The sequence below is a fragment of the Brugia malayi genome (assembly GCF_000002995.4).
Source record: "Brugia malayi strain FR3 genome assembly, contig: Bm_v4_Chr1_scaffold_001, whole genome shotgun sequence".
Classification (NCBI taxonomy): Eukaryota; Metazoa; Nematoda; class Chromadorea; order Rhabditida; family Onchocercidae; genus Brugia; species Brugia malayi.
Window position 1 is genome coordinate 1,788,666 of NW_025062475.1, and position 12,876 is coordinate 1,801,541.

Sequence of the window (12,876 nt, forward strand, 5' to 3'; positions counted from 1 at the left end):
ATCAAGTTTGAATTATTATTATGATAACAGTTCTAAGTAATTCTAGTCTGATACTTATCCTTAAAAATGCAGTACTGTAGTTTAAAACTTAAACTTTTATTCTATTACAACAAATAAATTTGCAAGAAAATACATCAATTGTTGAACGATTTGAAACAGAAATTATTCAATTCATACTAATCAATCATTTCAAACAATTTGTTAAAGCATTTCAATACATTGCATCTTCGCCATCATTATCATCATTACTATCAAAACCAACCTGTAATATATATACAGAAATGAAATGATTGACAAATGAGAGAAATTTTTTTAAACAACAAAATTATATGGAAATCATTATAAATTAAATAAACATAAGCATTATAAATTAAATAAACATAAGTTTTTATAGTACTAACAAAAAAAAAAGGCCAAAGTAACTAAAATATTATTAACTTATGCTTATTAATTTAGCATGAATCATTCTTAATGAAGCATTATTGATGCTAATTTAACAAACACTATAATTAGTCATTTGCATAGAGATTACAAAAATAATTGTATTATTTTTGTGCTCTAAATTAATTACATTCTATATTTCTTCTAATTATAAAAATAAAATGATGTTTGACCTCATCATAATCTCTTTCCAAAGCAGCCAAATCTTCACGTGCTTCCGTGAATTCGCCTTCTTCCATACCCTCTCCAACGTACCAATGTACAAAGGCACGTTTTGCATACATTAAATCAAACTTATAATCAAGTCTAGCCCAAGCTTCTGCAATAGCTGTTGTATTAGCTAGCATACTTACAGCGCGTGGTGCTTTTGCGACATCACCGCCTGGTACAACTGTTGGTGGTTGATAATTGATACCTATCTAAAATTATCATTCTTTACATTTATTATATCTCATAAAAAACGAACAAACAAACAAAAAAACAAACACAATTATTGAAATAAATGAGTAAAAATAAAATTTTATTTATTAAAATTACTTTGAAACCTGTTGGACACCAATCAACAAATTGTATTGTACGTTTTGTTTTAATACTATTAATTGCTGCATTAACATCTTTAGATGTCACATCACCACGATATAAAAGACAAACTGCCATGTATTTTCCAAGACGTGGATCACACTACAAAATTAGTAATTCATTATCAAACATAAAAGTTATACTTTTTTTTTTCTTTTTTAATTAATTAAAATTAACTTATAACTTACTTTAACCATTTGATTAGCTGGTTCAAAGCATGAATTAGTGATATCCATTACAGATAACGATTCATGATAAGCTTTTTCAGCAGAAATTATTGGAGCATAAGTAGCTAATGGAAAATGTATACGTGGATATGGTACTAAATTTGTTTGAAATTCTGTCAAATCTACATTTAATGCACCATCAAAACGTAATGAAGCTGTAATTGATGAAACAACCTAAAAATACTATTATTCACTTCTTTTTTTTTTTTCTCTCTCTCTCTCTCTCTCTCTTTTTGTTCGACAAATAGTACAATTAATAAATATTCATTAAGTATGAGGGAAAAAAAAAATAAAATTTAATAATACGTTTTATGTAATTAAATAAATTAATCTTTCTGTATGTGAATATGATATTAAATTTTTTTTTTTTTTTTAGAGTTCTTTTTTATTCAAAAAAGAAAAAAAAAATGAATTCATTTTTATTCTAATTAATTAACTATTTATAAAGATAATAATTCAAAAGAAAAAAAAATCACTATAAAATTATACTTATTTATTTTTCAAATTTATCAAAAATACCTGTGAAATTAAACGATTAAGATTGAGATATGATGGTCGTTCTACATCTAAATTACGACGACAGATATCATAAATTGCTTCATTATCAACCATAAATGAGCAATCAGAATGCTCTAAAGTTGTATGTGTGGTTAAAATTGAATTATATGGTTCGACAACAGCTGTAGATACTTGTGGTGCTGGATAGATTGAAAATTCCAATTTACTTTTTTTATCATAATCAGTTGTTAATCGTTCCATTAATAATGATGTAAAACCGGAACCTGTACCACCACCAAATGAATGAAATATAAGAAAACCTGAAAAAAAAGATTTTTTTTTTTCTAAATTTTTATTTATAATTTCTATTAAATAATATATTTATTTACTTATGAAAATTATTTTATAATAAATTAATTAATCTAAAATTAAAAATATACCCTGTAAACCGGTACAATTTTCGGCAAGTCGTCTTATTCGATCCAGAACAACATCAATTAATTCTCTACCAACTGTATAATGTCCACGTGCATAATTATTTGCTGCATCTTCTTTACCGGTAACCATTTGTTCAGGATGAAATAAACGTTTATATGGTCCTGTTCGAATTTCATCCAAAAAAAAAAAAAAAAAAAAAGAAAAAAATTAAATGAAAAATTTTTATAGCGTAATTTAAGATGAATTAAGTTTAAAATTAACAAAATTAAAATTTTAAAAATCAATCATTAAAATTTTTAAAAGATATGTTAATATCCAGTGATTACCAACCGATAACAGATGGTTCAAGATCAATTAAAATGGCTCGTGGTACATGTCGTCCGGTACCGGTTTCTAGGAAGAATGTTGAAAATGAATTATCAGCATGTTGTTTATTCTGGATTTTGCATGTTGTTCCATCCGGTTGTATTCCATGTTCCAAACAAAATAATTCCCACGCAGCATTACCAATTTGTACACCAGCTTGTCCAACATGAACTGAGATTACTTCACGCTGTAGATTACTTTTAAATTATTATTTGAAAATTTCAAAAAAAAAAAAACTTTAAAAAAAGTAATTTGTAAAAAATCCATAGTTTATCCAGAAAAAAACCTCGTAATTCTTTCATAGAAAAAAGGTATAAACCCCTCCCCATCTCTCCCCGTAGTTCTTCCAAAAATCCAAAATGTAAGTACCATATTTTTTTTTTCAGTGATTTTTCCGTTGTTGTTGTTGCTAAATGAGTGTCAAAATTTCGTACTAAAAAAATTTCAGCAATTAATATCTGAAATTCTATCTCTAAACACTATCCATTTTGATCTTGATCTATCAAAACATTCTGATCTATCATTTGACTCATTTTAAATGATCTTCTAATAACAATGATCCTAATCTAATCTAATCTAATCTAAATATTTCACTTTGATATTAAAAAGAATTTGCTTAAATCATTTATGATAAAGTAAGTAACAGTATAAATTATCTTTCTCACTGATAAAACTATCAATAAATATTCATTTTATATTATACATGCTTTAACAACATAAACAATACGAAAATTTTATCAATTTCATTCTAAAATTATTACCATAGAGAATCTAATTAACTTTGAGTCATAGTTTATCTTTTTAAATCACTTTAATTGTACATCAAATTACCTAATCACTTATCAATTTAATTATCATTCACACATGTGATCATAATATTACTTCTATTTTACTAATTAGGCACAATGACAGCTCCAAACATAGGCAAGAAATCCATTACTACCTAACCGCTACCTATCGATACCAAAAGCGCCCCATCTAATGAATAATAGGAGCAATAAGAGCTATTTATAGTGTTTTTGACAAGGTAGATTGTCTAGATAGGTAGATAGGTAGGTAGATAGGTTAATTATGCAGTGATAGCTGTTATCAGGCTTATCATATTCCAACCAATGCATAGTAGTATAATTACGTTGATAGTGATAATCGATCACTAATGAATAATTTTTGTATTCGCATTTACACTATTTTGATAAATTGCTTCATTTAAATTAAAAATGATTGAAGAATAATTTAATTATCAGTCTTAATGAAAGATAAAATTTGCTAGATTTGATAAAAGTTTTTATAAAATTTCATTTTTGTTTTTCTTCATTTTCTGAAAGACTTTTCTTCCATTTGTTAACTTATCAAATTGAAAATATTTTTGCAGTAACACAAAATGCAACGTATCGGCAAATTATTTATGATATCATTTTGAGCAAAACAAAATAAAAATAAAAAATAAAAAACGATTGGAATGTCATTTTCATTCAATAAGGCTATCATATGCTATTCTTCTTCTTCCTGTGAGTTTCTTTGGGTTTTTTTTCTCATCCATTTTCATTATAACTTTTTTTTTTTTAAATAAAGAAAAGAAAATAAGTCGAAAGTATTTAAATGGAAAAATTTGCTTTCAATATTTTTAAAATCACTAAAAAAAAATTATTCAAAAGAGATCGAAGAAAGCATTTTAAATGGAATAAATCAATTCACAGGAAATAAAATATATAAATGAATCCATTCAAAAAAAGAAAAAAACAATTTTTAAATTAAATAAAAAAACAAAAAGATTATGGCAGGAAAGACACAAATTTAATGATAATATTATTTTAAAAAAATGAGAAAAGTATACAATGAATACTAATACATATACTAATTAATTAACCTCACTAATTAATTTTCATTGTGCAAAAAGATATTGATAACAAATACTTTTTGGTATTAATTATTTATTTTATTAAATTAATTTATTCATCGATTCTTTAGTAATTATAAAAAATTATGTGTCTGAGCGAGTTAAAAAATTCTATCATTCATCCTTTTATAACAAATTATTGTTAATGGAAGAAACAAAAAATTAGTTGAAAATTCTTCAAAAAAAAAGGAAAAAAATGGTTGAAAAACCTTTGTCGTTTTTTTTTTTTTTTTTTTTTTGACAGTGTGACAATTAATAATTCAGAAAAAAAGCATAATTTCATAAATTAATGATATGTAAAAGTAATGAAAAATTTCCTTTTAACATTTTGATTGAAATCAAAAAATAAATTCTAAAAAAAAGACAAAAAAAAAAAAAAATAATACACTTATAAAAAAAGGAAAATATATATTAAAATAGAAATTGTTTTATCAAATTTTCAATTAATTTTAAGCAAAATTTACATTAAGCATTTCAAATTTGCACAGCAAAATTTATATAATATTTTTATGATACATACAAACTATTAATTAATTTAAAAAGATACAACGAAACATATAAGAAATAATAATAATAATAATTTAATCCAACTTAGTGTCACCTTTTGTCATCTTTCTTTTTCCATTATATTATAATTTTCTTTATTTTTTTAAAAAAAAAAAAAATAAAAAAGAAAAAACAATTGTGCCAGTGTTTAGAACAAAAAAGAAAGGTGTGAAAAATGAAATGAATGTTAAATTATACAACAAGTAAACATTTAGAAAACTAATGCACTATAAGTGATACTTATATATATATTTCTATATGACATATTTATAGAATTAATAAAAAAAAAAAAAAATTATATATTATTTTATAGTTTATTAATTTAAGTGATAATAATAATCATAAAAATTCTCAAAAATTACAACAATTTGCAATGAAAATGAATAAGAAAAAACTTTTATTTCTCCAAATTTATACTTAATTGTTTTCTTACAAAAATTTCCTAAATTTTTGTAAAATATTAGATAATTTAAAAATTTTAATTTATATAATTTTTAACTCAATGTTAAACTGCTTGTGCAGCTAATGTTTCATTGAAATGTTGAAACCTCCATCGTTGTCGTCCATTCTTATCATCACAATCTCGCATCACTAACATCTTATCATCATCACTTAATGTTAAGCAATAACGTGATATTGGATGATACAATCGACCAGTCTAAAAAAAACAAAATAAAAAAATAAAATTTATTAAATGAGATAAATTTATACATTATTTATTAGCATAGCTTACATTAGTCGAAGTATCAAATAAAACCTAATAATTTCAACAAACTGCCAAAACTTCAAAAAAAAAAGTGACATTTTTTAAAATTATATTTAAATTAATTTTTATATAAAATTTAAATTCAAAAAAAAAAAAAAAAATGAAAATTGATAAACCTCATGATTATATTCCCAAAGTTGATTGCCTTTAGAATTATGACATTCATAAGTTACCGGTGAACCACGACCCGTATAATCAATGCAGAATTCATCCCGTCGTATTTCACCTGTTTTACTTAACATCCAAAACTAAAATGATAATTAGTGATCAAAAAATAATTTGAAAATTTTAATCATTAATAAAAATTATACGAAAAGAATTATATATAAATAAATTATTAAATACAATGATAAGTTAATTAGAAATGATCGTTTACGGGATTAAATTTTTTGCTAAAAACGAATGTTATATGCAAAATAATCATTAATTATACCTTCCTTTTATAAATATTTATTCATAAAATATATAATTTTCCATTTTTAAAAAAGAAAAAAAAAAATTAAATACCTGATTACCACCTTGCAAATGACATGGATATGGTATAACACTATCATTTACAACATTTCGACCAACATCATGATCCACGCAATACTTTCGATTACCAAGATTACGAATCTTAAAAGTTATATTTTAAAATTAAATGAAAAAAAAATTTTTTTTAATAAAAATATATACTTTTTTATATATTTGTCACATTTATAAAGTTCAATGTTACCAAAAAAGAAAAATCTTACAATTTTCAATGCTACTTTACTAATTTATTGCTTATTCTAGAAATATAATATTAATATTAAAATCAGTGGCACTTCAACAATACAATTTTTTCTTCTTTCGAACATTTATCATCGAAGTGTAATTTATGATAAATAATAAAGTTAAAAGAAGAAGAAAAAGAGTGAAAATATTAAGTAAAATAAGTAAAATCATACTTCACCACTAGCAATTGCTTCTGATGGTAGAAATAAATCTGGAAATACATTATCCAAGTACCATTTAAATGAGTGACACTTTAAACGTTCACGTAATTTTTTACGTTCTGATATATCACCATAGTCTATCTTAAAATTATTATCATTTATTGCTTTATGTAAAAGTATTAACATTGTTACATTTTTTGCTAAGTATACAAATTTAATTAAATTTAATTAGAGGAGAAATTAAAATGCAGAAAAACATTTAAGCTTATTGTAGTAATTTTAAAAGTTATTAATAAGTAATTATTACTGGCAAATTATTTCGATTATTTCTTTCTTTCCATATGAAATTTAGAGTTATTCCTTCTCAAAAAAAAAAAAAAAAAGACTTAGAAATAAGAGGATCATTTGATCAAGGTATGTTAATATACTTTACTTTATTATACTTTACTAATAAACAACAACAACAACAGCAGCAAAAAAAGTACCAGCTTATGATTGATTCGATTGTAATAAATTTCTTTATATTCATCTAACCATACCTTAAATAATTCCTTAAAGTTAAAAAATTTAATGTGATTGTGAATTTTTTTTAAATAATAGTAAAAATTTGGTATTTTTAATCTTTTTTTTCTTGCAATAATCATCACTAAATTACAATTGTAATTTTAAAAAAAAAAAAAAAAAAAAAAAAACGGTAAATAGTTGATTGCAGTTAAATTCAGTAAAATTCCAGATAAAAATTTTTAAAAATTTAAATAAATCAGTCAATGAAAAAAAAAAAAAAATTTACAAATTATATTACAAATTCTAATATCTAAAGTGCCAGACAATAATTTAATTATAACTTTAACAAATTGAAAAAATACCTCTGCTAATCGTATATTATTCCTTTGTAGTACATTAACACCTCTTCTCCACTTGTAAGGTGATTTTTTACGAAAAATATGACCAACATGACTACATGGTACAACTTCTAAACGTCCTCCACACATCCATATCTAAAATAAAATGTATAAATATTTTTAGATTATTTCAATGTTTTCAAAATCCATTTTAAATTGGGATAAAGTAATCATTTACTTTAGTAATTAGAGCACTTTAAGCTATTATTGCTTTAATTAGCATAGAAATAGAAAATTTTAGTGTAAATTTAAACTCAAAACAACAAAACAAACCATTTGGAGATTAGTAATAAAGAAAAAAAAAATCCTAAAAAAGGAAAATTTTCTCACTTTAAATGATATTTCAAGATTTTCACTACCCCAAATATCAAAACCAGGATCGTAACCACCAAGTTTCTCAAAATATTCTCGATCAATCGAGAACAATCCACCAGCCATTGTTGGTGATCTGATAATAATTTTACAATGAAGAAAAAATTATAGTATCATTTTTTTTTAAAAAAAAAAAAAGAATTAATTAATTTAGTATCATTTAGTAGTTATATCAAGAAAATTATAAAAACATCGAGAATAACTAACGGTATCGGATCAATCCGTGATTTCATCGCATGATAATCACGATCAGGCAATAAATGCCAATTAAAAACAAGACCCCAATTAAATCCACCAACACTTAATCGATGATGACTTGATAAATGATATTGTAATGTTTCCAAATTAATTGTATCAATTACAGGTGTTACAACATTTGTGGAATTTTGCGCTATTCGATCTAGCAATGGTTCAAGCCATCCTTAAAATATGCAACAACAAGTAAAATAAGTAAAAAAAAAATGTGATAAGTAATTAAGAAAAAATGTAATTAATAAATATAAAACTAAGTAAATAATATAAATTTATTAAATTCAACTTAACTTTATCTTCAACTTAACTTAACTTTAAAAATTCAACTTAACTTTAAATTTATTAAATTCAACTTAACTTTATCTTAAATTTTCAATTTCAAAAATTATTCAAAACAAAATAAAAAATAATTGAAGCAAAAATTTTGCATACTATTCATGCATTCACAGTGTGAATCCAAATAAGTTAATACTTTGCCGGTTGCTACCGATGCACCTCTAAGACGAGCACGAATCAAACCCATCCGATTTTCCAACCTTATAATTCGAACTTTACCAAATTGACTCATATAATCTTCTAATGGCTTCTGCAAATTAAATCAAAATTATACTAAATTCGATTTTCCTTTTTTCTCAAATGAATATATAATTTCATGTATAATTTTTAGCTTTTTTAATAATAAATAAATTTTTTCATCATTAATATGATTTCTTATATTATTAAGTATCATAGAAAAAAAAAAATTAAAACTTATGCACTAAATCTTAGTATTACTTTAAATTAAATTAAATCTTCTTCACGATATGCCACTATATGTGCAAATAATAGTATTTAAATTTGATTTAAAAAAATGAAGATTAATTCATTATGAAATGAACCAATGGTTATCGATTATCAAAGATGAGAATATAAATTAATGAAATTTAACAAGTAGTATTTATCATAAATGAACTATCAAAATATGTGTCAGAAAAAGTAGTTAAAAATGATTAATGAGGTATATTTCATTAGAAATTATAAACTCATAAACTACCAGTAAGAAAGATGTAGATTTAGATTGTCACCACGGTGACATCCTATCATCAATTATTTGTCAAACACTTATAACTGTTATCTAGATGATAAGCATCTACATTTTAATATTTAAATGAAGAAATCAAAATTATAATTTACACTTTCTTCTTATCACCTTTAGATGATCAAAATCGGAGAAATCATCGACTAGGATAATTTCCTTAAGTAGATGAACAGGTGTTCGCTCCAATACACTATGTACTGTGCGCAAAAGTACTGACCAAGCTTCATTATGAAAACAAATAATCACCGATGTATCTGGTAAATCATCTCGATAAGATGCTTTTTGACATCTAAAATATACAAAATTTTTTCCTCTAGAATTGTAAAATTTTAATTTTAGATGTATGAAATTTTTCATAAACTTAAAAGTTTAAATTTGTTAAGTTTAAACTTTTTTTTTTAAAAAATTTTCATACAGAATGATAATTTATCAAATGGATAAATACACTAAATTGATAAAATGAATCTTTTGATGGAGAATTTTTCATTGTCATAAATTTAAGAATTCTCAGTAATTCCTACTATCATTTCCGTTTTCATGTACCAATATTGTTTTAAAAGATCAATCAAAAATACTTCAGGTAACTTCTCTCTCCCTTTCTCTCTCTCTCTCCTTTTGTCATCGTTTTTTTTATTATTTAAATTAGTTAAAAGATGTGAAAAAAAAGAAGATAAAGAAAATAGTCAATTTTGAAAGAAATTAATTAAAGAATTCAAATTTGTAAGTATTATAAAAATAGATTAAATGAAATATTTTAGTATTCTTTCTTAATTAAAAAACTAACAATTCATCAGTATTATTTGGAAGTGATCGATGTATCGAAATCATATTTGATGCATATTCATTAAAAGAATTTCGTTTAAATCCTTCGTCAAATAATTTACGCTCTTCTGGTGATAATTTCTGTAAAATATAGCCAAAAAATAGTTTTTTATTATATCAATGAAATATGTAATAAAGATTTAAAAAGAAAACTTTTAAAGTCTTAAAGTAAAATTTTTTTTTAGTCAAAATTGAAAAAAAAAAATAATAATAATAAAAGTGCTAATATTACTACAAAACTTTACTTCCATAGTAGTAATTTCTTTACCCATTCAACTAATTCATTCATTTTTACCCATCTGATTCAACCATTCTTTACCCATCCGATTCAATCATTTTTTACCCATCTGTTTCAATCATTTTTTAAATATCTAACTGAAATTTCCCATTCTTCTGGTATATAAGTTCATACATGAAATAGATAATATTCTTTCTCTATCTCCCTCTCTCTCTTTCTCTTTCTCCCTTTCACCCCCTTTTTTCAAAAAAAAAAAAAATTACCTTTCTATCAATTTTTACACCAGCACCAAGTTCACCAGGTTGATTTGGATCACCTTGTTTATAAATTGGACTACCTTCCATATAAACGAAACGTTTTGGTTGTGGAATATTAGGCTAAAAAAGAGAAAAAAAGACAAACAAAAACTTTCTGATAATTGATAATTTTGATAACTTGACAATCGATAATTTATCATACAAAAATTTGAAAAAAAAAATTTTTTTTCTTACAAATTAAAAAGAAAACAGTGCATTTTCATACCTTTTCTAATCCATTATTATCTTCCTCAATAATTTCATCTTCTCGTTTTAATTTCTTTAATTTCTCATTTGCCATCAATTCCGGAAGATTTCCATAAATTCGAAGTATTTGTAAATTTTCATTTCTACTTTTGTTATTACTAATTTGTCGTTGTTGTTGTTGTTGTTGTTTAGAATCGTCCACTGCAATATAACCTTCTTCTTGCAATTGTAACTCTCGACCAACCGGTTCTTTTAACAGTAGTCCGCGTTTCTGTACATAACCACCCTATGAAATATTAAAAGATTAATTTATAAGCTCTTACCTATATTTCATTTCAAAAGTTTTCATTTAATAGTGCTAATCATTGTCCATCATAAATTCTCGAATATATCAATATTATCACTACAATAATCATATTTCCATTGTTAACTCAATTATTAATAAACCAATACTTTTAACTAAACTTTTTATCTAAACTTAACCAATTATGTAGCTATATCTTTCTCTATTTAAAATTTTTTTTTTTTTAAAATACTTATATCCTACTATAAATTTTAATTAATTGAGAAAATTTATTAAATATTATTGCAATTTTTAACTGTTCAATGATAGAAATATCATTGATATTAGAGTAAAAACAAAATAACATACAATATTTTGATTAGAAAGTGAGATCAATGTTGTGATAATCCAATATGCTCCAATTAATGATAAAATATTAAGAAAAATATTACGTCTTTGATTAGAACGTATGTGAAACATTCGATACAGTACTGAAGTGAGTGATGAAAATAACGAACTTTGTGAGAAGACACCTGATGAACGTTTCAATGTCATCTTGTCAACAACAACAACAAAAAGAACAGAAAAAGAAAAAGAAAGAAAGAAAAAAAATTTTTTTTTTTTCTATGCGTTAAAAAAAAAGAGAAAAATGAAATAAGAATTATGTAAATTTATTTTTCGTGAATTCCTGACAAAAATGTCACTTTTTCTCTTTTTTTTTTTTTTTTCTTTCTTTTTTCCGTTCTTTTTTTTTTTTTTTTCCGCTGCAATCCGGTTGATCACTTCCTGCAATAAAAAGAAAAGAAAAGAAAAGAAAAGATTTTTATCATTTTTGTAACACTTCAAAAATATTTTCATTTTATTTTAGCAGAAATAAGTGATAGAATGAAAGTGAAGTTGACACAGGAAAGAGTACTTCAAAATGTAAAATATCTGATAAGTAAACATTAAAATTATTACTTTACAATAAAATAATAAATTGAAAAAAAAAAAAAAAAAGACGAAGGTCAACAAATTCTTTTATTTTATTTTTTTGTTTTTTTTTTTAAGAAAAAAAGCGATATTTTTTGGAGAAAATTATTTTATAAGTTACATATTTTTATTGTCACTTTTTTTCTTAAAAAAAAAAAAAAAAAAAAATCAAAAATTATAAATGAATTTTTCTTCCTATTATTTTTATCATTTCTTATCCACATTTTAATTTAATTGAAATATGAATAGAAATAAATGAAATGACTGCAAATTTAGATTTTAAATTTACATACAAAAATATAAGCAGCGAATTTTTTGTTTATTTAAAAATTTGAATAATTATATTTTTTCTTAATTTGCTATTTATAGCTATTTTTTGAGAAATGATGTAAATTAAATTGGGTTAAGTTTCAAAGATTAATAAAATATTTTGAAATATTTTGTAAAATTTCTAACTTTTTCAAAGTGATCGAATAGACCTAAACGGAAAACATGAATGTTTCCGAATATTTCCGATATGATAGAATTTCTGCTCTGTATTTGGTAAACTGATTCGTTAAAACCGGAAACAATTCTATTTTCTACCAGTAAAAAATCTGAAAATACTTTACTTAAAAGATATAGTTAGAAAAATCAATTACATATGAATATTTTATACATTATGCAAATTTATTACAACATTTGAGAAAATAAATAAAGTAGTCAATATTTTTTGTATTCCGGAAATTTTCAACAGTGCTTTTTTATTCATTAATAAATGAAGATCATAATATACTTAG

The 12,876-nt window shown here is 23.4% G+C and overlaps 2 protein-coding genes across 3 annotated transcripts; both read right to left on the reverse strand.

The window, feature by feature from the left end:
* Positions 1–211: 211 nt before the first annotated feature.
* Bm8306 (Tubulin alpha-2 chain, putative) lies at positions 212–2,921 on the reverse strand (the record flags this gene model as incomplete). Its single annotated transcript, XM_043076252.1, has 8 exons — positions 212–262; positions 615–860; positions 979–1,122; positions 1,209–1,421; positions 1,767–2,065; positions 2,186–2,344; positions 2,514–2,736; positions 2,919–2,921. The coding sequence occupies 8 exons, from the start codon at positions 2,919–2,921 to the stop codon at positions 212–214; spliced, it is 1,338 nt and encodes a 445-aa protein (XP_042932186.1).
* A 2,576-nt stretch (positions 2,922–5,497) lies between these two features.
* Positions 5,498–11,680, reverse strand: Bm8305 (Uncharacterized protein; the record flags this gene model as incomplete). 2 transcript variants are annotated; one of them, XM_043076253.1, is made up of 14 exons in its annotated part: positions 5,498–5,650; positions 5,875–6,006; positions 6,266–6,373; positions 6,688–6,816; positions 7,161–7,214; positions 7,542–7,673; positions 7,908–8,025; positions 8,157–8,370; positions 8,634–8,787; positions 9,391–9,568; positions 10,064–10,182; positions 10,603–10,716; positions 10,862–11,128; positions 11,495–11,680. In XM_043076253.1, the coding sequence occupies 14 exons, from the start codon at positions 11,678–11,680 to the stop codon at positions 5,498–5,500; spliced, it is 2,058 nt and encodes a 685-aa protein (XP_042932187.1). The 2 variants fall into 2 exon arrangements, with proteins under 2 accessions (XP_042932187.1, XP_042932188.1); XM_043076254.1 differs by having other exon boundaries at positions 11,495–11,605.
* Between the last annotated feature and the right edge of the window lie 1,196 nt (positions 11,681–12,876).